The 27,498-nt window shown below is 60.0% G+C and overlaps 1 protein-coding gene across 4 annotated transcripts in view; it reads left to right on the top strand.

Moving 5' to 3' along the window:
* CNTFR (ciliary neurotrophic factor receptor) overlaps positions 1–26,931 on the top strand; it is a 37,698-nt gene extending 10,767 nt beyond the window's left edge. For 3 of the 4 annotated variants that reach the window (XM_058302015.2, XM_023583172.3, XM_058302014.1), the window contains exons 3-10: positions 9,135–9,219; positions 13,727–13,960; positions 20,218–20,335; positions 20,507–20,673; positions 21,953–22,116; positions 25,461–25,641; positions 26,019–26,187; positions 26,277–26,930. In XM_058302015.2, coding sequence (XP_058157998.1) covers positions 9,135–9,219; positions 13,727–13,960; positions 20,218–20,335; positions 20,507–20,673; positions 21,953–22,116; positions 25,461–25,641; positions 26,019–26,187; position 26,277 — 1,119 coding nt within the window. In that variant the 3' untranslated portion in view covers positions 26,278–26,930. Of the gene's footprint in view, positions 1–9,134; positions 9,220–13,726; positions 13,961–20,217; positions 20,336–20,506; positions 20,674–21,952; positions 22,117–25,460; positions 25,642–26,018; positions 26,188–26,276 lie in introns of those variants that run through there. The other variant, XM_071216825.1, reaches the window with a different exon arrangement.
* The last annotated feature ends 567 nt before the right edge of the window (positions 26,932–27,498 follow it).

Genomic DNA, 27,498 nt, shown 5'->3' with positions numbered 1-27,498 from the left:
TTGGGGGCCTCCCATTACCCCCTAAAATGCCCGAAGGTGATCTGTGTCTGGGTAAGGCATTCCCCATCACCCCCCAGAGAGTAGGAAGGTGTCCCAGAACTGGGAATAGGTAGCACATCTCACCACTTTTGACACCCCCAGGCAGCAGAGGTCAGCCCTGTGACCAGCAGGAGTTGGCCTGAGCCGACGTCTCCTGGCCCCCGCAGGGCCCGGGGGAAGAGAGGTCCTCGGTGGTCCCAGGGCGTGAGGAGGGCCCCGGCCTGGAGCCGGGAGGGTCCCTTCCCCCTCCCCTCCCCCTGCATCAAGTGCCACATCTCCTCCTGACTCAGACAATTAGATTCAAAGGATGACCTCACTGCATGCCGTCCCTCACTCGCTCCCTCGGCTCGCTAGCTCGTTCGCTCGCGGCGCGCTCCTTCCTCCCCTCCTCCCGGCCGCCTCGCCGCCTCGCTCGCGGCTCTGCCCGCGTCGCGCCCGGCCCGGCCCCTCGCCCGCCCGCCCGCCGGGACTCTCGAGGCCCCCGCTCCTGACTCCTGGCCGGGGCCGCCCCAGCACCGAGCCCCGGGACCCGATGCCCGCGGGCGGCCGGGCGGACCCACGGAGCGCCGGAGGCACCGTCGGGGCGCCTGCGCGGGGACCCAGGTCAGTGGGCGCGCGGCCGCAGGGCCGGGGGACTTGTCACCCCCTCCACCGCCGCCGAGACGCCCCCGCCCGCGCCCGCCCGCCAGCCCGCCTCGGAGCTTCCCGCTCCTTTCTCGGCCCCCGCCCCCCGCGGCTGCTCGGCGCGCTCCCCCTGCCAAGCTGTCTCTCTTCCCCTCTCGTCTCTTTCTCCCCCCTCCCCGCTCCCCGCTCCCCCAGCCCCCTGGCCTCTGCAGCCGGTGGGAGGGACTGGGACTTCCTGAGGTCCCAGGGATGGGGCCGGGGCCCATTGGCTGCAACCGGACCAGGCCTCTGCGAGGGGAGGGGGCCCTGGCTGTGGCCAGCGGCCTGGGGGAGGGGACCACCAGCTGGGTGGGAGAGGGGCTACTGAGAGAGAGGCCCAGAGGGTGGGGGTGACATGGAGACAGAGGTGATGAACTCCTGGTATCTTTCCTTTCTCACATCCTGTGGGCCTCTTGCCTGGTTTCATTTGATTCCCGCCGCCTGGCTTCATTTGTCCCCACCTCCTAGCTGACTTCAGTTCCCACTGTCTGGGTTCATTTGGCTCCCACAGCTACCTTCTTTTGGGCCCTATCACCTGGTTTCCTTAAGCCCTGTTGCCTGGTTTCCATAAGCTCCCACCACCTGCTTGCCTTCACCCTGCAGCCTCGTTTCTTTGGTCCCCACTACCTGTTTTCCATAAGCCCCCACCACTTGGCCTTAGGTGATTGTCCCTGCCTGGTTTCCTTGAGCCCTGCTGCCTGGTGTTTGGCCCCCTGCCCTGCTTCCTTGGAGCCCTGTCAGGCTCCCTTTAGCGTGGGGTGTTGGGACTCCAACTACACCTGGAGCGGCAGGTGGTGAGGATGTCAACAGCATTGCCAGTTGTTCCCCGCTTGGGGCCTGGTCAGCACAGCCCAGATCCCATTCTGCTTGGACAGCGACCCAGCGTCGTTCCATGGCCCTGTGGCTGCGGAGTGCCTGTGTGGGGGCGGGGCTGCAGGGTCTAAGGACGTTTTAGGACTCTGTTCTTGTGGTGAGTTAGGGGGGCACCCTCCCCTCCCCCGCCCCCCCCCAGCCCCCGCCTGCTGCCCTTTTGCCCACCTGCCACTGAGTGTCTGCCTCTACCTCTCTCCGGACCCTCTGAGTGATGAGGGGGCTGTGGCAGGGGTCGGGACTGCAGCTGTGGTCCCGCCTCCTCCCCCTTTTCCTGCTCCTGCAGCCAGGCCTGAATTTTGGCAGCTGTGGGCACAGAGAGGTTTCAAAGAGGTTTGGGGTCACACAGCAGGCTGAGAGCTGCTGCCTGCCGCTCCTCATCCTGCAGAAGGGCTCTGGAATTTTCTGGCTTCTGCTGCTCCCATTGCTGCCATCTTTCTCATAGGGGGGCTCCCTTATCCTCCTGTCTGGCCTGAATCTCCCCTCATTCTCTAATGCTGTTGAAAGGAGGGTAAGGGAGGGAAATGTCCATCTATTTCTTTGCATTTTAAAGACCAGCAAAGTTCCCTGTGCTCTTTCCCTTCCTGCCTTAGGCCACCGTGGGCTTGTGCCCCCTCCCCCAAAGTGCAGCGTCCACAGCCTGAGCTCCCAGCATGGTTTGACTACTCTGCGCGTGTGATGGTGTGTATCTGTGTATCTCCCACAGCTGGGTGTGGGAGCGTGAGAGGCTGAGGTGTGTGATGGTGTCTGTGTGGAAGATGGACTGTTCTGAGTGTGTGATGGTATCCATATGTTAGGCCATGACTGTTCTGAGTGACTCTGTGTGAGTGAGTCTGTGTGTGTGTGTGACTGACTGTAATGCACGCATGTACACCAGCGTGTGCGAGGCTGTGGCAGCCGGAGTCCACGTGGGAGGCCATGATGTGTGGCCGTGACAGTTGACTCTGAACGCCAGTCTCTGTGAGAAGCTGTCTGGGTGTGTCTGCAAAGCTATGTCTGTGTGTGTGTGGAGGCTTTGGGGAACATTGCTGGGTGGGAGTAAGAGCCCAAGTGTGTGCTACAGCTAGGGGTGAAGAGAGCACCGGGTGCCGTGTGACCCCGCATTGCTGGTGTGTGTGAGAGAGAGTGTGCGCGCGTACTCACGCCTGTGTTTACCCATCAGGAACAGATTGCTCTGGCTTCCCCACTGTGAGGAGGGGAGAGTAAGGGGGAGGAAGGATGGCTTGCTCTTGCCCAGCAGACCAGAAGATTCCTCAGAAGTAGTGTGCACCGTGCGCGTACATGTTAGGGGGGCAGGGAGAACAGGACACTGTTCCAGGGAGACAGCTGAAGCTTCTGTTCTCCCCACGTCAACCCTAGCTCTGCTGGAAAGACTGTCTTCAGTTCTTACTGTTACAAACCAACGCTTCACATGCACGGTCCTCCCCCCCACCCGCTCCACCCTGTGCGCATGTGTGTACAAGCTTGCATGCATATGGCCTCTGTGTATGTATTTGAGGGTGTGTCTGCACCATAGCAGTAATGGGGCCAAAAGTGGCGTATGGTGGGAACGGCTAAGGCAAATAGGCCTTTTTTCTAGCTCCCAAGTCTGGAAAGCCATTCTGTCCATCCTTCTGTCTTTAAGGGCCCTGCAGCCTTCCTCCTTGCCACTCCTTATCCCTGGAGAGCCTTCTGTCTCCCCCTAAGGGAAGCCTCCTGCCTTCTTGCCCAGCCCAGCCTCCACAGTTCATGGAGTTCTTCCAGCTGTCTAACCTCCTGCTGCAGCTCTCTGCTCCTTCAAGAGAAGCCGTCCCTCTCCCCACAACCTTCTTAGATGGAGGGGTCCTCCTGATCCTCCCGGAAGCCACCAGGGGCTCTGGACTGGGGGTGGGGATGGGGATTTTAGTGCTTGTGCCTCAGGGTCTGTGAAGCTGTTCAGAGCCCATAGGTCCAAAGGGAGGAGATGAACTTGTCTAACCTTTGCTTCTCATTCAAGAGGCAGGGGGCTGGACCGGATGACTCTCGGGGCGGAGAAAGCCCAAGTTCTCTGTACCTCGAGGGCCGCTTAGGCCCAGGCCTGCATGCACCCACAAGCCCCAGCTCAGGCCAGTGGGCAGCATGCAGGCCCCAAAGTGAGCCCCTGCTTATGGGCACAGGCCTGGGGGATTCAGGCTCCCACCTCCCAGCTGCCCAGCCAGGTCCACCATGTGACGGCTCCAGCTCCCCCCACAACACGCCCGCACACACGTGCAGCAGGGCACGCACATGCTGATCTCAGGGTCCCCGCGGTGCAAGAGGCTGGGGGGGGCGTGCGCATTCAGAGTCCAGTCTGCTGCCAAAATCCATCGGAATCTTGTCCCCCCCAGGCCCCCATCTCCGGCTGTGGAGGTCACAGCAGCAGGTGCGGATACCCACCCCCCAGCTCGCTCACTCTGGGCTGCCTCCTTTTCCACAACCTCGGCCAGCGGCTGGAGCTGGGGGACTGCTCCCCCTGCCTCCCTCCTGCCCCCCCCCCCCTGGTGTCAGCTCATCCTGCCCTCTGCTCTGGGGGGAGGAAGGGGCCTATGCATGGGCGCTGCCCTTCCTTTCTCCGAGCCCTGGGGCTTGCGGTTCCGAGTGGCCCCGCAGTGGGTGGGGATGTGGGAGCCCACGAGGACAGAGGGCTTGAACTCTGAGTCCAGGCATGGTTCCTGGGCCCTTCAGGCCACTCAGGGGTGGGGGCACTGAGAGCTGAGAGGGGGGCCAGGTCAGCATCCAGAGCGAAGGAGAGAAGAGAGAAAGAGCCAGAGACGAGAGAGATTCTGACAGAGACAGGAGAGACGCCCCAGGGAGTGGGAGCCCGCCTGCCAGCCGGCCCCAGCCGAGGAGCTGGCCCCTGACCCGGCCCGCCCCCTCCCCGTGGGGGGCCTGCCGGGCCAGCTGCCAGGGGCCAGGCCTCCCTCCGTGGTCTGGACTGTGGGGCCTCTGCCCCCGCCCCCACCGCCCACACTGTCCAGGCTGCCTAGGCCTGGTGGGACCCGGGGCCTCCCGGCCCGGCCCTCCTCCCCCTCCTGGAGCTTCCCGCTCGCCCTGACTGTCTCTCCCAGGCTGCCCCTGGCCAGTACCTTTCCTCCCTGCCCACCGTGTGGTGTCCTTGTCCCCATCCCTGCCCCTTCCCTGTCTCTCATTTTCTCTACCTTCAAGTGTGTGCGTCTCCCTTGCTCCGCCCTACTGCCTCGGCAGGTCCGAGGCCTCTAGAGCCCCCAGGCCTTTGAATCCTTCCGTCCACTGAGTCCGGTGTTTTTGCCTTGTTCTCCAGGGCTGCTGTGGGGAGAAAGGACAGGAACTAGGCCCCAGCACAAAGGGAACCTTTTTCCTAACTCTGGGCTTCTGGCGTCTGGGGTTACCAGTTGGGGGACTGGAAGCTGCAGAGATGTCACTTTGGCCCTGCCGCTTGTCAGATGCTTTCCATGGGTTGGGATGTTCCTGACCCCGCCCCAGCCCAGGGTGGGGGAAGGTCCAGGCCCTTGAGCTTCTTTGGACCTCAGTGTCCACACCCAGGAGATTGGATGGTAACCTGGCTTTGACTTGGGGCCTTCCCGCTCATTCGTTTTCCATACCTCATTGAGTTGAGCTCTTTCCCTTGGCACACCCATGCCAACCAACACCCTGAAGCTCAGGACATACTGTTGCAGATCAACACTCCAGCACAGTCACAGCCGAGACCCCAATCAGCGACGCTCACACCCTTCCCAGCCTTCATTCAACCTGCTGTGGCCAGGAATCCCCGGGGCTGGGCTTGTGTAGCCTGCTGTCTGCAGGGGAAAATTGGGGCTTTCCAAACCAGACACCCCGCTTCCCCTTAACTGGGCTGGGGGTTGGGACAGCTGCGGGAGCATTGCTGGCCTGGGAGGATCCTAAGCCAGACTCAGAAACTGGGTAATTGAGGTGCCTGATGTGGAGCCCATCACGATGTCAGTGGTTCTGTCAAGTGTCACTGCTGGTGACCATCGGCTTCCATGGTGTCAGTATTACCGTGGACTAGTGTCACTGTGTGACTGAGTCTGACTGTATTGGTGTTCCTGTGTCACAGTGTTGATGTCACCCCTGCATGACTGGTCATTCTCACTGCTTCTTTCATTCCAGGGTGATTGTCACTGTGCCTGTCAACAGGTGTCGGTGTCCTGTTTGCTGGCTCATTGCGGAGCATTGTTGTTGGGTGTCGTTTTCACTGGGTGTTATCATCGCTGTGGGATGGTGTCTTTGTAATGACTCAGTGGGACAGTGGCAGTAAGTTGGGGCCCAGGATTGGTCCCTTGATATGTCACCTGCTTGTGTGTGAGAGGATGAGCCTGTGGGGTTCAGGGTCAGGAGAGGTGTGGGGTCCCCTGAGCTGACAGGGCCTTAGGGGCTGCTGGGCACTGGGCTCTTTTCTTGCTGGTGCAGTGCCTTCTGTTCCCTCTTCATACTGGGGCTGAGGTTGGAGGCCAGACTGGCCCTTGCTGGGGGCGCAGGGTGGCGTGCTCCAGGGGCCTGGGCCAGTTCGAGTAGCCCTATCTGAGGCTCAATGGGACTTTCCTCCAGCTCTCCCCCAGAGCCGTGGGATGTAGACTGGGAATGTTCCTAGGGAAAATGCTCTTGGAGCCTGGGGTGGGTGGCCTGAAGTGAGCCGGGGCAGGGTGGGGTTGGCCTGGATGCCTCTGGCCTCAGCTGGGACTCTGAGGGAAACTAGCCTGGAGCTCTCCAGGTCGCCAGGGGCAGGCAGGGCCTGGGTGGGCTGGGAGCTCCTGGATCCCCAGGGAAAAGCCCTCCAACCGCCGGGAAGACCCTGCTCTTGCCTCACGTCAGGGCCTGTGTGGGCTGAGAGATGCTGCCAGGCAGGCGCCCAGCCCTGCCAGGGGTCTCTGCCATCCTGTGGGTCTGCTTTCGCTCTGCCCATCTCCTGGGTGTCCCCCTCTCTCCCTTCATCTCTCGTCTCTCTGTTTCTCTCCTTGTCCCCTGGGTCTCCGCTCCTGCCTCTCCTCCCTGCTTCCCTGTTCCCCCCTCCCTGGGTCTCTCCCTTCTCTGGGTGCCCCCCGACACTATGGTGTCTGCCAGGCCCCCCATCCCCCACCTCCGCAGCGCTCGCTCGGCAGCGCCCGTCTCCCACGGCTGCAGCCCCGTTGGCCCAGGGCCCGGCCCTTACAGTAACTCATCGGCTGATGGAGGCGACTTTGATGAAGAAGCCACCCCTCCCCCTGCGGGAGCCTGAGCACGTGCCTGTTGTGTGTGTGTGTGGTGTGCCTGTATGCGTGCACACTCATGCCTGGACATCCTGTCGTCCCTCCCACCTGGCCTCTTTTGTCCTGTGAGCTCACCTCGGTCCGTTCCACCTGCTCCCCTGGCCCTTGCTTCCTCCCGTGTGGGGGGCAGTGGGCCTGGCACCGAGGTGGGGTGTCCTGGCTGTGAGGAGGAAAGGATGGACAGATGGCAGATGGTGGAGGAGGGACTGAGGGCCACCTGCAGCCGTCGAGGTGGGGAATAAGTAGGTCTTCAGCCTCTCCTTCTCCAGCACCAGCTCCGAATTCAGACAGTCCTGGGTTCATTTCTTGGCGTCACTGCTTGCTGGCTCTGTGACTGTGGCCATTGTATTAACCTGCGAGGCCTGAGGAGTAGCTGAAGATGGGGGAGTGGCTGGAGGTCAGGAGGAGCTGGACCAAGTGGCAGCCGATGCCTGGGGAGTCACTGATGTGGCAGGGGAGCCAAGGCCAGATAGGGTGTGGGGGGAGGAGCTGTGCCAGGGAGGGGCAGCCAGAGCCCCTGCAGCTGTGGCAGGGCGGGAACCCAGGTGCCGCCGAGGGGCCACACCCGGTGAGGGTCCGGTGGTGGCTGAGGGCACGCAGGAGCCCTCTCCAAAAAGGAGCCTCAGGAAGTCTGATTCTCTCCCAACCTCCCCCACAAGTGTGACAGTCTCTGACACCCACATTTGTCTCTGCTCTGCTGTAGCTGTGCTTGCGGTGTCTCCAGCTCTTTCCCTGGCCGTTTCTCTGGATGGATCTGGCAGTGCATCTCTGTCAATTTCATTGGTTGTGTATCTGGCAGTTTCTCTCACTGTCTGGCAGTTTCTCTGGCAGTGTTTTTAGCAGTAGGGATACTTCCTGACTGAGCATCTGGCTGTGTCTCCAGCTATTTTGCTAGTTGTTTTTCTGGGTGTATGCCTGTTTGTGTCTGTCAGTTTCTCTGATATTGCTCTGCTTGTGTGTCAGGCCGTTTCTCTGGCTGCGTCCCTGACGGCTCCCCTGACGATGTCTCTAGCTCTCTAGTCTGCCTCTGATGGTTTCTCTAGTGTATGTCTGGTTGTGTCTGGCTGAGCCTTCTACAGTGTTTCTGGCAGCTTCTTCGGTTGTGTATCAGCCATCCTCTAACTTGCTGTGGCTGTGTGTCTGGTTGTTTCTGGTTATTTCCACCCTTTCCTTGGGCTTTGTTTGGTAATGTCTCTCAGTATTGCAAGCTGTGTGCGGCACTGTCTCTTTGGGAACCGTCCAGTCATTTGGGCAGTGTGTCTGGCTGTATCCCTGACACTATCCCTCTCTGAATCTCTGCTTCTCTCTGGTTGACAGTGCCCTGCCCTCCTTAGACTGTGGGTGGGGTCCCTTTTAGAGTCTGTTTTGCAGGAAACAGTTATCCCCTTGCTTTCAGGTGGGAGTGTGTGCTTGGACCCATCCCAGAAATAGGACAACAGGTAGGGATGGGTGGGCAGGCACTGGCTGCAGCCTGGCTTCTGGGGACATGGCCCGAGTGCGCGGACACTGATGCACATCAGCTGGACTGGGGCCACAGGCTCTTGGGGCTTGTGACTGATGAAGGATGGTCTGGGTTCCCTAACCAGGACTTATTTGTGAAAATACCTCATTTTTCTCTTGATCGGTGGTGGTATACACAAAAGTAAAAAACCATATCTGGATCGATGATGACACCCAAATGTGAAAAAACAAAACAAAACAAAAACTCTAAGCAAACACAAAACCACCAAGGCTGACCTGGGTCCCAATATCCCACACTGCCCGGGTACCCTGCTGCTCTAAGCTTCCCAGAGCTCAGTGGCAAGGCTCACAGGGCATGGGGGGACAGGTCCGAGGGGTTCCTGAGCATCAAGATTTCAGGAAGGGACTCTCCCCAAGGGCTGGGCAGGGGCTTCTGTTCAAGGCAATTTGGAGATACACAGGCCCCAGTTAGTTAGAACAGTATCCTTTTGTTTGTGATGTTTACTGCTAACTAGCCAGCCTCACCAGTAGAGTTATTTCTTTTTAGAAAGCTGCCCTGGCATCATCCATGTTCTGTAAGGCTTCTGCGGTTGACTCTGCCCTGCAGTCAGCAGCCACATCGAACAGCAAACCACTGTAGGTTACCTTCTATCATCTCAGAAAACCTTTGCCTACAGATGCCAATCATGTTCTCTATGGCTTGAAAGAGGATCCCGAGTCCCATTAAGAAGGGCATTTGGGGTCAAGGTGCCCCAGCCCCAAGGCTGGGATTTCCCAGTCTCACCTGAGAGCAGAAGGGGACTCCCCAGGCGGATCCCCCGGGCTGATGCTGCCCCCTCCCCTGCCCGTTTCTCCCGACAGATGGCCGCTCCCGTCCCGTGGGCCTGCTGCGCTGTGCTTGCTGCCGCCGCTGCCGTTGTCTACGCACAGAGACACAGTCCGCAGGGTGAGTATCGGGCAGCTTCCGCCAACCCCCTCACCGAGCCGGGCAGGAACCCTCACGGGCACAGTTGCACACTGACACCTCCCAGGAGACACACACGGCATGCACTGCCATCATCGCACACAAGCACTCAGGGGGACGTGGAGTCGTATGGCTCTGGTGTGGCCGGACAGGCACAGCCCTCCACAGTTACACTGGAGTGGTCACTCCCGGATGGTGTCTCTGACTTGATCTGGCCTGTGCCTCTTCCACCAGGGTGGTCCCAGGGGGCAGTAGGCAGGATGGGAGTAGGGGACAGCTGGGGACAGGGCTTTGTAGGGTACCTGGGTGGAATGGGTCCACCTTCTGGATGTTTGTGGGGATGCAGCGGAGGCACTGAGAAGAGGCAGTGGTCCCCTTCTGTTCTCAGCCTCATCCTGGAGGGAAGATGGGGCCGAGAAGGCCGAGAAGGCCGGTGAACAAAAGGGGCAGGGGGGAGAGGGCTGGTGCACTGACGAAGGGAGCAGGTCGGTGGGCTGGTATGGCCCGGGGGGGTGGGGATTGCTCAGGCCTGGGCCATTAGCAGTCTCCCCCACCCCAGTTTGACCAGTGAAAGCTGAGTCCTCCCCACAGCCCAGACGGCAGGTAGCTGCCACCCTGCTGGGGATCCAGGAGCCCTCTTTACTTGACCACCAGCCCTTTCACTGCCTTTGGGGCAGCACCTCAGATGGCCACATCAGCACGAGGTCTGAACTTGAAACTCTCCTCAAATGAGGCTCCAAGTGTGGGGAGCCTCCCCAGATGGGTCCTGCCCCCCACCTCGCTGGGGCTGGGCAGAGGCGGGGAGGGTGGGGAGTGTCTCTAGGGCCCCAGCATGGAACAGTCCCTGTTGTGGGAGCTCTGTCCCCCTCCAGGCTGTGGGCTAAAGGAGGGCAGTGGGTTGAGGCTCCTGTAGCCTTCTCCTCGTGGGATCAACACTGAGACCCAGAGAGAGCCTGGCCAGCCCCAGGGCCGCTCCCCCGTGGGCAATGACCAAACGGAACCCCAGGCCAGCCCATCGAGCCTGCCTGCATTTGGCCTACCCTGGACTCATGCCAGGGGCCTGCCTGTGGGCTCTCCTATCGGCCTGGTCTGTGTCCGGAGCGGGGGTGAATGCCTTGTGTGCAAAAGCAGAGCTATGTGTGACCCCGGCCCTGGCAGAAAGCTACTCCTCTGCGGGCGTGCGAGACTGACGGTGGGCTTGAGACTGTGTTCTTGTGTGTCCCTGTTAGAGTGAGTCTCTGTGTGGTTGTATTCTCATGGACCGTGCCCCAGTGTGGCAGCGTCTACATGTGACTGTGTCCTTGTGTTTGAGTCTGTGTCCTGTATGTGACTATGTCTCTGTTTCTGTCCCTTTGTGAGTTTACGTCCCTGTTCACCTGTCCCCCTCTGCCCTCATGTGTAGCTGTGCCCCTGGGTGGCTGTGTCCTCCTTGTGTGTGCCTGTGATCTTGTGTCAGGTGTTACATCCCTGGAGGGGAACGGAGTTCCTGGGTGACTATGAGCCCACGTGCGCCCGACCTCGTGGATGTCTGGCCTTGTGTGCTTGTACTTGGTGGGTGACCTTCCTGTGTGTGTAGCAGCGTGACGTTGTTGACTTGGGACGCCCTAGCGGGGGACTGTTTCCGGCATGTGGTCCCCATGTGAGTCTGTGCGCAGGTGTGAGGGATCCGTCCGCTCTGTCCCTCTGTGTTCTCCATGTCCATGACCTCATCCTGTCTCTGTCTCTCATCCTGGCTTCTAACAACCTTTTCACAGCTGATTTCTTTGGAGCATTTGTCACCACGTCAGGGCCAAGAACCCCATCCTCCCCCTGCTGCTTGATTTAATTTCTGAAATGGACGGCACATCAGTAGGGGCACCCATGGGGCGGGAGGAGAGCTGTCCAGAGACAAAGAATTAAATCACTGCCATCTTAGGAGCTGTTGCACAACTGTGTGTATTGCTCTTGTTGTGTGGTTGTAGCAGTTGTGTCACGGTGTGATTGTCAGGTCGTGTTGCCCCCTCTGCCTCTGCCGTGTGGCCTGTCATTGTCCTCTGTCACTGTGTTGTCATTTCTTCATCCCCGCCCTGCCCTAACATGTTGGTCTGTCATTGTCGGGATGTGTTTCCGTTTCCTTTGTGGGCAGATAAGGTGTGATGGGGACTGGCCCCGTCACCGTTGTCCTTGCGGAGCTGTGGCGTTGCTGTTCGCTCCTCTGTGGCTCTACCTGCTCCCTAGCACTCCAGGGCCCACATGGGTCAGTGTTAGTTCCCAGCTGTTGTTGGTCAGTGTTGAAGTTGCCGCTGGGACCATGATGGCCACGCTCCCTCCCCAACGGTCAGTTTTCAGCCTCCTCCTCAGGCAGCTGGATGCAAAGGCTCTGCTGGGGGGGCGGGGGGTGCAGGGAGAGGGGCTTGGCATGTTTCCTGGAAGCTCCAGGTTCTTGGAAGGGAGGCTGGGGGCGGGGAGGCTCAGTGACCAGAGCCGGTGGATTGGTGGGGGGATGCTCTGTGGCCTGAGCCTCGGACACTGGGCCTCTGGGCAGGGGGCGGCCCCCACTTGCTCTCTGGTCCAGCCTCACAGCTGTGGCCTCCAAGGCCCCCAGCCACCACCCTTCCGCCCGTTCATCCTCTGCTCGGCTGGTCCCAGGCCCCACGGACGAGTGGTCAGGCCTGGCTGGGTTTCCTGCTTCCCTCTGCTCCGACAGGGACAGAGAGGCTCCGAGAGGGGCAGGAGAGAGACAGGCTGGGGGGTGGTGAGACCTGGGGACCCAGAGAGACCCCAGCACGGGGAGGGTGACGGAGAGGTTCCAGCACAGACCTAAACAGTACTGGGAAGGGGGCCGCGAGGGGGGCGGGTGGCTGGCCGGCCAGGGGTGGCCCCCCCAGCAGTGTTAACAAGCCTAATTAAGAGGCCACTGGCCCAACTTAATTGGCTCGTTAACAGGAATCGCCTCTGAAAATCCCCCAACTCAGCGGGGTGGCTCTCTGGAGGGAGATGTGAGGAGTGTTAACGAGGGGTCCCGCAGCCCTGCCCCCCCCGCCCCCTCCCCACTCCTTCCTCCCCTCCCACCTCTCTCAACAGATCTGGCTTCGGCTGGGACCAGGGAAGCATCTGTCCTCCCAGGCTTGGGGGGCAGGATGAGGGGAGTGGGGGGTGTCCTAGGACTTGTATCTCCCTGGCCCTGTGTTCCGCTTCCCTGCTGCTGTCTGTGGATCTGTGGCTCTGACTTTGTCTGTCCTGCTCGCCTTCCCCCAGCTAGCGCTGTCTCTCTACAGGTGCTGCCTCCCACGTCCACCTCCCGTCTCCTGGGCTCAGTCCATCACGCCTGGGCTGCCACGGCCAGGGCTGGGGTTTGCTTTTGGCTCTGACAGGCCCTCCTGGGGCAGGCGAGGAATGGTCAGAGTGCTCTCTCAGTCCCAGCACCCTCGCCTCCTGCCCACATAGTTCTGCTCTCACAGAGTTGACAGCCACCAGGAGTTCCCTAGGGGGCACGTCCTGGACCCTGCCTGGTCTCCCTTCTGCTGCCGCGCAAGTGTGGGATGGGGGGCAGGGGAGCTTGTGAGGAGGACCAGAGGCCCGAGAGGGAGAGAGGCAGGAAGAGAGATGGGGAGAGGGTTAGAGGCACGATAGAAAGCAAGAATGGAGGAGAGAAAGAGACGGGGAGTGACAAAGAGGAGTCCAGCACTGGGGCCTCTCATACAGCTTGACTGGGTGGCAGATGTCAGTGGCTGGGGCTGGTGGCAAGAGATTAGGGTCATGGGGCTCAGGCAAACTTCTTAAAGGACCCAGGGGGACGCAGATGTGGCTCAAGCAATTGGGCTCCCGTCTACCATATAGGAGGTCCAGGGTTCGATACCCAGGGCCTCCTGGTGAAGGCAAGCTGGCCCATGTGGTGAGCTGGCCATGCGGAGAGCTGGTCCAGCAAGATGATGCAACAAAAAGAGACAAAGAGGAGAGAGAATAAGAGGCCCAGCAGATCAGGGAGCCATGGTGGCACAAGAGAAGGATCACTTCTCTCCTATTCTGGAAGGTCCCAGGATCGGTTCCTGGAGCCGCCTAATGAGAATACAAGCAGACACAGAAGAACACAAAGCGAATGGACACAGAGCAGACAAAGAGGGGAGTGGGGAGAAATAAATACATAAATAAATCTTTAAAAAAAAAATAAAAATAATAAAGTACCCAGGGACCAGAGGTAAACTGGATTTTCATTGAGAACTGACCCCTCCCCAGCATTCTATACACGTGCACATACCCACGATGGCCCACTTACATGCACAGCCCTTGAACACACACGCACACATACAGATTTGGAGACATTTCACCTGCCTGCATGCTAGCACAGTCACAGAGAAGTTTTGCACACTTATTATCACCCCCAAGACACACAGTCCCTTGGTCCTGGGCTCCTCACTCATACACGCTCACAGGCTCTCATCCATGCAGTCTCCTAGGGGTGCTGGGCAGGACCGTGACCTGATGCTTTTGTCTGTCCCCCCCTCCACAGAGGCACCCCACGTGCAGTACGAGCACCTGGGCTCAGACGTAACGCTGCCATGTGGGACAGCAAACTGGGATGCAGCTGTGACTTGGAGGGTGAATGGGACAGACCTGGCCCCCGACCTGCTCAACGGCTCACAGCTTGTGCTCCGTGGCCTGGACCTGGGCCACAGCGGCCTCTACGCCTGCTTCCACCAGGACTCCTGGCACTTGCGCCACCAAGTCCTGCTACATGTAGGCTGTGAGTGTTGCCCCTGACCCCTCATCTGACCTCCCACTCACCCAAGGAGGTTCTCAGTGAGGCCCAGTCCCCTGGCCCAGACCAAGTCCCCTTCTCGTGGAGAAGCAACCCTCTGACCCTTGCCCTCTGACCCTGTCCTAGCCTGCTGTTCTAACCTCGGAGCCCGGTCTTGCCCACTACATCCAGGCCCCTGGGCATTTTCTGATGTATTTCACTCCCCTGTCTGCTGAGACGAGGTGGGCAGAGAAGGACCGGCAGGACAGAACCTGCCTTGGGCCCACGTGGGGAGGGATCCTAGGTGACACCTCTGAACTGAAGCACCCTCGTTGTGTCGGGAAATGGGACATAGGGTTCTACCCGTATAGGTATGGGCACTCTGGGAGGCCCCAGGGAAAGAAGAAGTCTTCCTGGAGTGGGAGGCATAAAGAAACCTGGAGGATTTGAAAGATGTGTGGAAAATAGCATTTCTGGCACAGCCGAGTGTGGCTGTGGGCCTCAGAGGCTGGGCCGCCATCAGGCCACTTGGGCTGGTGTCAGTGGGAGGAGGGATGCTAGGGAAGGGACAGGGGCAAATCATGACCCTAGAAGCTGGAGAGGGACAGAGTCAGTTCTGTCTTTAAAAGATCCCTGTCGTTGAGAGAGGGCAGGGCCCGGAGAGGGAGATCGGGAAGGAAGGTATTATAGGGATCCAGGAGAGATGATGAGGGTCATGGAGTAGGGGGAAATCGAGGGGGGCGGTTGGATCTCCAGGGGGTGGTGATGGGTTGGAGGCAAGTAGAGAGTGGGGGGAGTCAAAACCACTGGCAGGACCAGTCACTGCCATAGAGATGAGGAGAAGGAAGGGTGCTCTGTGTGGACAGTGTCTTAATTTGGGTTTCTCTGGAAGCAGATCCCAAGATGAGAACTCATATGCAAGTAGTTTATTTGGCAGGTGACGGAAACACCATAAGGGAATGGGAGAGTGACACGCATAAAGGAAGTTAGTCAATAAAGAGTGAGTTATGGAAACTTGTTACCTCTGGGCACCCGGAGCTTAACCCTCCAGGGAACTCAGGGCCAGTGCAGGACGTGCAGCTCAGAGTCATCCTACCTGCGAGGTGAGGGAGCTGGAGTGCTCATTCACTAACTCCTGCCTGTCAGTGGTTGAAGGCGTTCTCTGGGGTGGGGTAAGGATACTTTAGTTCTACGGAATTTTCAGCCTGATGCCCAGGCAGGCAAAGTGGGCTCTGGTGACTAAAGAAAGCTACGAGGCAAATAAGTGCAGAAAGTGTCAGTGGGCAGTGGTACGGGCAGAGGGCCTGGCCCTGAAGACCATCAGTGTGTAAGGGGCGGGTGGAGAGAAGTGAACCACAGGGAGAGGTAAGAGGAGCAAGCAGGCAGCAGCGGGGAGACTTGAGTGTGATCTAAAAGAGGGGTGCGGGAAAGTCGGCATGATACGGTCATCGGTCATCAGCACTGCTGGCAGGGGCCGGAGGCATGTGTGCCAACCCTGCAGCTGCTAGCGCCAGCACCGGGGCAGGCGCCTGGATCTCTGCCAGAGGTGCCCACCAACAGCGCAAATACTCTGAAATCAGCCTCGTGTTTCTTCCTTTTTTTTTTTCATCTTTGAACCAAAAACTCACACTGCTCTGGCCCCACCCCGTTTGGGTGTGATTCAGCTCACTGCCCAGAGATGGTTTCTCTACTCCCCAAGCTACCCCGGAGATGCTTAAGGGATCTGGGAGCAGGCCCTTGGGTCCCCGTGGCCGGGAGGCCGGTGTGGACGCTGCCCGAGTGCTGGGCTGCTCAGGGTACTCCACAGAAGCACTGACCCACAGGGGGCTGGGGGAGGGTGCACCTGTGTTTTGGTGGGGATGGCCCCTTCCCCATGAGAGAGCCTCTGATGTGTTTAAGCTGGGGAGGTGGCGTTCCTCACCACCTCTGGTTGCAGCCAAGGTGGAGCCACCCCTGTTGGTCACCCTGACCGAGTCCTCCCTGGCTCACCACATGGTCCATCAAACTGGAGCTCTCAGCCCAGCCCTGGGCCCTTAAATGGGACGACTGGGGGAAGGATGAGGCCAGTGGTACCGGGCAGCCCCCCATCTTTTCAGTTTGGGTCCCCAAACTCCTGAGGATGGACAAGGTGACTGGACCTTGTGACCCTGGGCCCCCATTCCTGAGGACGTGATCGTCTCTGGGGAGAGGAATTGGGTCTCGCAGCCACATCAGTACCCACAGGCCATGCCCGTGGTGCCCTGCTGTGCCTGGAGCCCAGCCTTTCCTCTGGAGTGCCTGCCACTCCCCGGGCCCTGCCTGTCGCAGGAGGGCTGGCTGGGAATTGGCTGTAGCATTAGTGTCAGGTACTTATCTCTCACTGCCTTACGCCCTTCCACAGTCCTGGGCAGGCGAACAGGGGATATTAATCACAGTGGTCTCAGTCGCTTTATATTAGTAACCGGAGATGCAATTTGGCAATATTCAATATCAAATTATCCTTCTTGCCAGCTCTCAGAGAACAGTACCCCTGAGTTGTGGGTCATTCAAACCAAAAATTATTATTTATCCTAAACATAGAAGACTTTCACGTTTCTATTTCCAAGGGAAACTGATCAGAGCCATATTCTGTGGAAAGTCGTCTTCACCAGGCCCATCCTGACCTGCTTTCTCCTGACCCGCCCTCCTGCCTCAGGGGCAGTGGAGCTCAAGCAGACGCCTACGCAGGACTGCCAGGGGACCCCCACGTTAGGAAACAGGATCCCAGGGTTCCTGCCGATAGCACTTTTGCTTTTACTAGACCCTGCTGACTTAGCGTCATTCTGACTTGGAGCTAAAGCATGTCAGAGATTAAAATAATTTAAAAATGGATAGTGTCTTGTCCAGTTTTGAGAAGTCTTCCTATGTTCGGCCAGGAAGTGAAACTCCAGGCCCCGTTGTTCTGTACCACTTTCCCCTCAGTCCTGTTTGGCTGGGGAGGAAAGGGTGGGTAGAGGGTTGTGGTGGAAGAAGGTGCCTGGGGAGAAAAGATAGGTGGGAGGCAGGAAGGGGGAATTTGGGAGTCCGGAAGTCAGGTTGCCTCCCAGGATGCCACAAGATAGGGACAGGACAGCCCATGGGCCTTGAGTGCCAGACGGAAGGAGTGCGGGTGCGCCTGGGGCAGGGCTGGGGCAGGGCTGGGCAGGGCTGGGGCTGGAAGGGTCACTCGGCCCCACCCAGCCTGATCTGGCCCGGCCAGGGGTGTGGGCAGCCTGCCCCTCCTCCTCTCTGGGCCGCGGGCAGGCCTCGTGCGTGCCGGGGGCTCCAGCCCAGGCGGGCTGGCGAGATGAGAGGAAAAACATGCGGTTTGGTGGGCTGGACATGGAAAAACAAGCCAATTAGGAGGAAAACAAACAAACCCCGGGCCAGAGGGGGCACACGCACGCATGCACACGCAGCCCCGCACGAGACCCAGGGACTCCCTGCCCTGGACTGACACCGTCACTTGGGCAAGCCTGTACACCCAGAGTGTGATACGTCTGTGTAGAGCTCTCGCTCACACACTCGACCTGCCCTCACGGTGTTAGCGCACATGAGGGAACACGCTTGGAATTCTGGGCACCTTCCCACAGCCACAGTTTGAAAAACATACCCAGGCTTAAACCCCGTCTCGCAGAGTGCCTCGTGGGTATCGGCTTGCTGTCACCGTGTGTTGCACATGTAACGGCACACTCACACGGTCACAGAGCAGCTCAGCCCTGCAGCCTCACACACACAGACACTCTCAACTTCAAGCAGGCTCGCCCTGCATCCCGCACAAGAGCAGCCGGGCAGGCACGTTGCCCTCCGTCGCACCGTTAAACAGTTGCCCAGTCTCACAGCCGTTCGGTTGCTCACAGCTGGCCCCACAGAGCCCCTCCGTCACACATACAACCTCACAGTTGCAGTGTCTTAAAAGCAGCTTCTCCCCCAGGTCACAGCACACACTCACAACAGGCCTCCCAATTGCACACTGTCTTACAGTCTCACACTCCATCTCTCAGGCACCCCCACCTCCACCCACCCGGCCCCTCAGCTGGGCTCCAGCTGCAGCAAGTCACTCCTTTTCTTCCTTTTCTTTGTTTTTCTTTCCTCCTTTTCCCTCTGAGAAACCTGGTCCCTGTCAGGAAACCCAAGCCCTTCTCTGCTCGGGGCCCAGAGCCAGGCAGGAGTAGCCAGATGACAGACAAAGCCCCCGCCTGGCCCCCCAGCCCCCTGTGACCTGCCCAGTCAGGGAGAGGAACCGGTCTGAGAGGGAGGTTTGAAGGGGAGGCTGGTCTGAGGGGGGAGGACAGTCAGAGGCATGGAGGAGACTGGTCAGTGGGAGACTGGCTGGGGGGGCCGGCGAGTCCAGGGCCGTGGCCTGCTCTGCCCTCTGAAGAGGTGGCAGCGAGCTGACTCTGCAGGCTTCAATCCTCCCCCCTGTCCCCAGCGCCCTTCTCCTTTGAAGCTGGGGGTAAGGGGGGGGTGGCGGGGCGGGCAGGAGCGGGGAGTGGAGACTTTTCTGCCGACCTCGGAATGTCCTTTCCTCCTGGGGCGGCTGCCAACTCTGGCCTGGCCTACGGGCCCCCACAAGGCACTTCCTGTGTCCTTGGCCTCCCCCCACCCCACCCCCATGCCTCTTTGCCCCTGGGCAGATAGGGAAGGGACCCAGAGGCCCGCAGGTTGAACATGGGACAGACACGAGATGGACATGGGACCAGGAAGGCTTCCCAGGGGAGGCAGCCAGCAGTTGTCTGAACAGAGGTTGCGCCCCGTGGGGGCTCAGTTGGACCCTTCTCTGAGGGCCTGGGGAGTGGAGCTGACTCTGCGCAGTGTTGTCTACTCCATCTGCTACACCGGAGCTTTCCTGATGCCTGCCTGCCTCCTTCATGCCTCCCGCTGCAAAGCCAGAACCAGGCCCTAGGGCTTCTGCCCCAGGCCCCTCCATTGCACGGGACATGCAATCAGAGCCACACACAAGCCCGGGTACACTGTGGATGGAAGCCCGCGGCTCCCCCCTCTGTCACCATGGCCACTCTACAAGCATAGACGCACACTCCCCCTCTACTGTCCCTGGCTTGTTGTGCTGCCCCCTCCCATTTCCTGTCCACCTGTCAGGCAGGAGGCGGAGGGAGGCACAGGAGGGAGGTGTCAGTGTCCCTGGAGCCGCGGACGGACATTCCTTGCCTAGGTCAGATCACAGAAGCTGCCTCCTTCCAAGAACCTGAGCCGCCTAGCCTCACGCCTTGCCCAGTGCCCGAGGTTGGGACAGCTGGGCTAAGTGCTCACTGCAGCAAAAAAGAGTGTGACTAGACAGCAGAAAGGACTTCCCAAGTGTGTATGCATGGTCACGTGGGTGGTGTTTAAGCCCAGCTCTGCTGGCTGTGTGACCCCAGGCAGGTCCCCGTCTCTCTCTGGGCCTCCTTATTCTCCGATGAAGAAGCTGGGGCCTGGGGCTGGGACGAGGCCACACCAAGGGAACAGCAGTTTCCTCTCGGCAGGCACGAGTATGCACACACGCACATGCACACACACAGGCCTGCATTCTGAGAGCCGGGAACATTCGCCAGCTCATCCGCAGTCTCTCCTGTGTCGGTACCCACGTTCGGTTACCAGGTGGTCGTTCACTCGTGTAACCCACAGGCGAGCTGGCAATACACATGCACCCAGAGGCACCCACAGACACGCACACGAACGGCTGCCAAGTGCTGTTGTTCCTGTGCAGCCACCAGGCCTGTTCTCGTGTCTGTCTGTCTCTACCGAGGGCCTCCTGAAGCTGTCACCACCAAGCGAAGCCTGGTGTGTCTCTTCTTCAGGAAGTGCACCCTGGTCACCCCAGCAATCAGAGGAGCCACTCAAGGTCCCCTCGGCCTCTGTCGCATCTGCCTGCCAAGGCCCATCATTCTCTGGGAATTGACACGGTGTGGCAGGCGAGGTGGGGTTGGGGCCGATCCCCCCAGGCAGCACCTCCAGCCTGTGATTGATGAGCTGAGGCCCGCAGCCCCCAGCTCTCTGCAGTCCCCACCTCCGTCGAGCAGGTGGGGGGGGGGGCTCCTTCTCCGCACAGCCCTTGTTTTTCTTTAATTAAACATCTGGCTCTCTGTGGCCTGGGAAGCCTCAGACCTTCGCTGACAGCACCCCCCCCCTCACCACCTCTGGCATCCCTGATGGGTTCAGTGGGGGCTGGAGGGAGAGCTGGGGCTCTGGGGCCCACCTGTCCCCACATTAGTGCAGGGGATTGGGGGCTCCAAGAGTGCCCTGACCATGCTGTCCTTACCCCCCAGTGCCGCCGCGGGAGCCCGTGCTCAGCTGCCGCTCCAACACTTACCCCAAAGGCTTCTACTGCAGCTGGCACCTGCCCACTCCCACCTACATCCCCAACACCTTCAATGTGACTGTGCTGTGAGTAGCTGCGCCTGTGATCGGGTCCCAACCCTGACCTCTGACCTCTCACCCAACCCCCCACCACGTCCTCAGTCCAGACCCCAGCCCAGCCTTGGGCTTGACCTTCCCCCATCCTCTGCCCCATCTGACCCTTGTTGGTAACGGTGCCTGGGCCCCGCCCCTCCCCAGACACGGCTCCAAAATTATGGTCTGTGAGAAGGACCCAGCCCTCAAGAACCGCTGCCACATCCGCTACATGCACCTGTTCTCCACCGTCAAGTACAAGGTCTCCATAAGTGTCAGCAATGCCTTGGGCCACAACGCCACAGCTATCACCTTCGATGAGTTCACGATTGGTGCGTGTGGGGGAACGGGGTCCCTGCTGCATTCTCCAGTGGGAGTGTGGGAGCGGATGTGTGCCACAGGTGTACACGTGCATTGGTGGAGATGTTCACACATGCACAGGCACTTGCGGCATGTACATGCCTGTTCATGTGTATAGGTGGTGTGTGCATATGTGTATACATGCACATGTGTGTGGTGTGCACACACCTGTGATCGCGTGAGTGAATGTCTTTTACCTGTGGGGACCAAGAGACCTCTCTAGCAGCTCTTCCCATAGTCTCTTTGGCTCCCAGAACATGCAGGAGGGGGAGGGGGCAGGCCAGGCCAGACCCTTGTGCAGCTGCAGCCTCCACCCCCGCCCGCCCCCCCCACGCTAATGGCTTCCTTACGGCCTGTGATGAATGAGGTGTCAGAGCAGGAGACAGGACTGGGACAGATACCGCCCTCCCCCCCACCCCATCCCATCCAGTCTCTCTGCCTGCCCCTGCCCCAGTCCAGGCAGACCCTTTGCCTCCTGCCCCATCCCAGCAGACCTTTGCCTGCCCCATTCCAGCTAGACCCTTGTCTGCCCCACCTCATCCCGGCCAAGACCCCCTGCCTGCCCCTGCTCCATCCCAGCCAGACCCTCTGCCTGCCCCTGCTCCATCCCAGCCAGACCCTCTGCCTGCCCCCTGCTCCCCTCCCCTCCCATGGCTTGGTTCCCAGCCAGACTGTTTCTACATGAGCTGGGTCCTTAGATGCTCCCATTGGGTCTCAGCCCACCTCCAGCCCAGACCTGCAACACCTGTGGACTGTCTTTCAGCCTTGATCCACAGAGCAGTTTCAAACCCAGACTCTTCAAGGAAAGCTGTGTCTCAGTTTGGAACTGGAAACGATGAGGTGAAGAACCAGGCTCAGGGTAGTGAGTGACGCTGGTGCAGGAGGGGGTGAGCCAGGGATGACGGGGCGACAGTGGTAATGGTGGAGGCATCACATTGGCTTCGTGTATCAGGGTCCTGGTCATCATGAAGATGGGGCTGGGTGATGGGTTGAAATTTAGGATGTTGAGATCAAGAGCTGGTGACAGTAACTATAGTGACAGTCATTGGTTGATGATGGGGCATGTCAGAGGTGGAAGTAATGAGATGGCTGTTGGTGGCGGTTGCCAGGGTTGACAACACAGAAGAGGAACTGGCAACCACGATGACGATGACAGTGGTTGGCGGTATGAGGTTGACATGATGTTGGGGTTGACAAAGTGGGGCTGTTCCCAGAGATCAGTGTGGTAATGAAGCTCTGTCTCCTGAACAGTGAAGCCTGACCCTCCGGAAAATGTGGTAGCCCGGCCAGTGCCCAGCAACCCTCGCCGCCTGGAGGTGACGTGGCAGACCCCCTCGACGTGGCCCGACCCCGAGTCCTTTCCTCTCAAGTTCTTTCTGCGCTACCGACCCCTCATCCTGGACCAGTGGCAGCATGTGAGTACCCTGTCCAGCGCAGGGCCTGGGTGCCTGGGCCAGAGCCACGCATTGGGTGTACCCACATTCCAGGAAGCAGCTGCAGTGTGGGGCCTGAGGGAAGTCAGGGAGGCTTTCTGGGGGGAGGGAGGACCTGAGGTGGGCCTGGGGGCGTGGATGGAGCCAAGGGAGGTGTCCTGCTCCAAGGCCCTCAGGGGCTCCCAGGGAGCCCCACGAGTGCAGCAGGAACTTGGCTGCACTTTGTGGCACCCTAGGGTAGTGAAGAGAAATACTGGAAGGGAGATGGCAGGCAGTGCGGGCGGCACTTCCCTTCCTTTACCTCTGCTCTTGGCCTTGACCAGGCATCTCTCTGCATCTGGCCCAGGCTCTGAGCCTGAGCCAACTGGAGGGACAGGATAATCTTCAACGACTCACGGATGGGCTCAAGGGGTCAGGATCAGACAGTGGGGTCAAGCTGTCCAGGATGTAAGCTCAGGCCATGAGTCCAGTGTCATGTCAGGGCTCCAGGGTCAGGTCTAGCTGATGGTCGGCTCAAGGCAGCAGGTCAGGAAGTGACCTGGACTAGGAACCAAGCAGTGGACATGGGTTAGGGTGGGGTCAGGCTGTGGCCTGGGATGCTGATCAAGCTTTGTGGGGGGTAGTCGAGGGTCTGGGGCAGACTGGGGGTTTCTTACATGGAGACCACGCTGAGGTCTATGGGCCAGGACTGGGCCTGCGAGGGTGCTCCTGGGGGCAAACCCAGGCTGCCCCCTGGGGTCAACCTCACCCCCACTGCATCCACCAGGCTCCAGCTCCAGCTCCTCATGTCCCGCTCCAGTCTGGCCTTTAAAGTCCGTAATTTGATTCCCGGGCGCCTGTCCGGGTTGCGGGCCTGGCCCCCACAAAGGCTGCTCACGCGCTCACATGTTCCCTGACAGAGTCCGGAGCCCCTCCCGCCTGGCCAGCTGCCCGCGCCTAATGCATCACTAATAACCAGGGTCTAGTTTCACAAGGCCCCCTCCCCCGCTAACGAGCTACAGGCAGCAGCCCCGCGCGTCGCGGCGCACACGCCTTGCAGTGGACCTGGCACACTGCCCACCGCACACACGGGAACATGCATGCACACACGTGGCCCCCAGCAGGGACTGCGTTCTGCGCATACATGTGACTAACATGCCAGGACCGTGTACTGGCCTGCGCCACGGAAGAGCCGGCCCAACCCATGTGGTCCTTGCAGAGTGTGCGGGCTTCCGTGGTGACCACGTGCGTGGCCCATGGCACATCCTAGCCCCATTCCACGTCTCATTGGCATTGGGGCTGGCTAGATTTACGGCTCTCCTGAACTTGAGTTTTGCAATGAGCAGAATCTACTCTCCCACATCCTTGAACTTGGAGAGAGGCAGGTGTATGGTTGGGAGGAGGTGCAGAGGGTGAGCAGAGAAAAATGTCACTTGGATTTTCAGGAGGAAATGAGAGATTCTGACCAGGAATGAACAGGAATGGGCACCAGGAGGTCTGATGGGGACGGTCTCGGCATGGACAAGGGGGAGGAGGGAGGTGATTCCGAGACCCAGCGTAGGATCCCTGCCTCTTCTTCTCTGGCCCAGACTCCACAGGCAGGCCTGGAGGGCACGTCTGATGCCTACAGCAGATCTGACAGGAGGCCTGCCAGGCCGAAGCCAGCCACTAGGGAGCCGACTGAGCAGCCATTCCCTTAAGAGTGTGGATTAAAGGATCAGTGACAACCTAGGGAGATGAAGGGCTGTGCCTCGGACACGGACACGGGCTGCCAGGAGAGCTTTGGGCTCCTGGCCACATTCCTAGAGGTGCGGTGCCCACCAGGAGCTTCGCCAGGGAGGTGACGATTGGATCTGCTCCCCAGGGCTCCCTCCTTTTGGAGAAGGACAGATGTGGAGGTCCCAGGGACAGAAACAAAGGGGGGCCTAGGGGCTGAATCCTGGCCGCAGGGAGTTGTTGAAGGATCTGGGGCTATCAGCCAGAGGGTTCTTTGTGGAACAGAAAAGGGCCTTGTGGGCTGGAGATGAAACTGGGGCCTCAGCGCCAGGAGAGGAGAATCTGGAGCCCAACCATCTACTGGAGCCGAGAGAGGGACTTGCTGAGCCCAGGGTCTGGGTCCAAAATGGTTCTGACCCTCACCCTGACCCTGACCTTTAGCAGCACCTCCTGCATCAAGGCCATGGACTGGCAGGAATTGGAGGGGGGCTTCCCGTGTACCCGCTGTGCACACGAGAACACACACACACACACACATGCACAGGTCCCTCACAGGTAGCCAGAGCCCGGTTTTCCGGGGAGGAAGATTGAAACAGGTACCAAGAAAGCCCTGAAGCAGACGTGGCCCAGAGCGGCCCCCTCCTCCACCCCCGCCGGCTGCCCCTGTTTACGAGGCGTCTTAATGAGGCGGCGGGTGCTGCTGAGATGAACCAGAGCCCGCCCGGCCTGGGCCTGGGAGGGGTGCTGGACAGACCGGCCAGCCTGGGGCGGGGGGAGCAGCAGGATGGGGCCAGCCCGGGGTGGGGGTGGGGGTGGGGGGGGCAGTGGCGATGCCTCCAGAAGGAAGTGGAGCAGCTGTCCTGCTGTCTTGCTGTGCCAGGGACTGCCCTCCCAGCCTGTGTCTGCCTCAGGCAGAGATTATCACACTGAGGACTTCCTGAGGGGGTGGCCCCTTTTGGGCCAGGCTGGTGGGTGCAGTGGGCACCTGGGATCCCTGACTCTGAGCTGGAACCCCTGATGATAACCGTGCTGGCTGAAGTCTGGTGCTTACTGCATGCTGTTAGTCCTCATTACAACCCTCTGAGAGAGATACTGCTGTTTACCATTTTACAGATGAGGATGTCGAGGCACATGGAAATTAAGCAACTTGGTCACCCAGCTAGTAAGGGTCAAAGCGGGTAACCTAGCCCCAGTGTCTGTGCTCATAACCTTACTAAATTGCTTCTGGATGGGAGGAGAGCGGCATTACAACCCAACCCCCTACCCCCATCACTCGTCACCCCTCCGCTAGGACTGAGGCTGGAGTCAAGCTCAGGGTAGAGGGAGGCGTGGGATCTGGGTTGACAAAAGGGTCCTGATTCTTCCCTGGGGGTGTTGCTAGTCTCCTTAACAGGCTCCTTCCTTTCTTCGAGAAAGTTCTTCCCTCCCTCTGGAGTGTCCTCCCCGAGGTGGCTCGCTCTCCCGCAGGATATTCTCACTGCCCCCTTCTCTCCCCCAGGGAAGTCCTCATTCCTTCCCCTTGGGGTGTCCTCACTCTCCTGTCCCCGAGGTGTCCTCGCTTCCTCCAGGGGATGCCTCACTCTGCCGCCCCGGGTGTCCCTTCTCGCCCGTGTCCCGCCGTCTGGCTGCAGGTGGAGCTGTCCGATGGCACCGCGCACACCATCACGGATGCCTACGCCGGGAAGGAGTACATCATCCAGGTGGCGGCCAAGGACAATGAGATCGGGACGTGGAGCGACTGGAGCGTGGCCGCCCATGCCACCCCCTGGACCGAGGAGCCCCGACACCTCACCACTGAGGCCCAGGCCCCAGGTGAGCCCACCCCCCCACCCCACAGCCTGTGCCCTCAGCTGGCTTCCCTGTAGCCTGGCCCCTCCAGCTCCTCTCGGGACTTGGAGCCTCTGCTTCAGTGGTGGCCTCACTCCTGTCTGTCTGTCCTGCTTTCCCTGGTTCCTGCTGTTTGGCCATCCTTGGTAGGAGTCATCATTGGGTGGGATATAACCTAGGAGTCTTGGAAAGCAGGGTCTGTCTGATAGGGGAGGAAGAGCACATCTGAGCGAGTGCACAGGGGCTGCCTGATGAGGGAGGCGGTGCTGGGCTGGGGCGGGAAGCAGGAACAGAGTGCCTCACCAACCCCCAGGTCTGGGGAGGACCCCGGCCCTGCCCTGAGTTTCCCCCATGCTCCCCAGAGACCACGACCAGCACCACCAGCTCGCTGGCACCCCCACCCACCACGAAGATCTGTGACCGCGAGGAGCTGGGCAGCGGCGGGGGTCCCTCGGCACCCTTCTTGGTCAGGGTCCCTGTCATCCTGGCCCTGGCTGCCGCTGCCACCACTGCCAGCAGTCTTCTGATCTGGTAGGTCGAGTGGGGCTGGGTGGTGGGGGGAGTCTGAGGGGACCCCCACCCCGCCGTCATCCCTCACGACCCGCTCCCTTTCTCCCCAGAGCCGGCATCGCGAGGACTTGTCGGAGCAGCCCCGCGGAGCAGGAAGCTGGAGCAGAGCCGCAGACCCCGGCTCCTATTTTGCACACGGGCAGGAAGACCTTTTGCATTCTCTTCAGACACAATTTGTAGAGACCCCGGTGAGCCGGGGCCTGCCGCCCCCTGGCCCTGCCACGCCAAGCCGGCCCTCCTCCCTCCCTCCGCGGGGAGGGCCATGCAGCTAACCCACCCACCAAAGACCCACCCTCGCCCTGCCCCCTTGGGCCGGACCCTCCAACGCCAGCGACTCCCAGGAGCCCTTGGGGGACCTGAGGGGAGCCCTTCACATCCATAATCTCTCCTGCCCCAGTCTCCTGTCTGTCCCAGGGCCTCTGTCGCCACCATCAGATTATAAGCTCCTGACGCTGGGGGGACCCAGCCATCCCCTTCCCCCCAGCGCCCACACTTTTCAGTCCCCCCACCTCTGCCCCTGTTTTGTATGACCCTCCCCTGGCCCCTGCTCTTACCCCACAGTATTTAATGCCCTGTCAGTCCCTTCTAGTCTGACTCAATGGTAACTTGCTGTATTTGAATTTTTTATAGATGTATATACAGGGGTGGGGGGTGGGTAGGGAGTTCTCATTAAACGTCACCATTTCATGAGTCCTTGGACTAGACTTTGGGAGGGAACCCCTCTTCCCAGGGCCCCTCCCCTTCCAGGCCTGGGAGAGGAAAGAAATTAGGGATGGGGACCGTGAGGAGAGAGAGTTGAGCTCTCAGGCAGATGTGGGTGCAGGGGTGGTCCTTCCTGCTTCTTGGGGGGTAGGGCTTCTCTGGAGATTGACCCCAATGCCTCCCTAAAGCCTGGGACACAGAAACCTCGGAACACAGGCTGCGGCCAGGGGAGGAGTGGTGGGGAGTGAGGGGTCCCAGGGGAAGCCAGTCCCACATGGGGGTAACCAGAAGTCCTGGAGGCTGCTGAAGTCCTGCCAGGGCAGAGGCCTTTCAAGCTCTGGAGCTGCAGTCCATAAGCGCCCAGGCTCGGACTCTGCCCACAGAGTAGAGACAAGAAGGTGAGGAGACCAGGCTGGATCTGTGGGGGCGTGGGGGAGGGAAGCTGTCAGCCAGGAGACGCAGACCAGGAATTCATGCAGGTCAGACCAGGAGTTCAGCCAGGGGCCTGGGCCTGGACAGGCAGGGAGGCTTCCTGGAGGAGGAGGCTGCTTGGAGTGTGATTGGGGATTT

This window comes from Dasypus novemcinctus, chromosome 8 (assembly GCF_030445035.2).
Source record: "Dasypus novemcinctus isolate mDasNov1 chromosome 8, mDasNov1.1.hap2, whole genome shotgun sequence".
In the NCBI taxonomy this organism is placed as follows: Eukaryota; Metazoa; Chordata; class Mammalia; order Cingulata; family Dasypodidae; genus Dasypus; species Dasypus novemcinctus.
The sequence above is the reverse complement of the archived record's forward strand: the minus strand, read 5'-3'. Positions and strand labels throughout refer to the sequence as shown.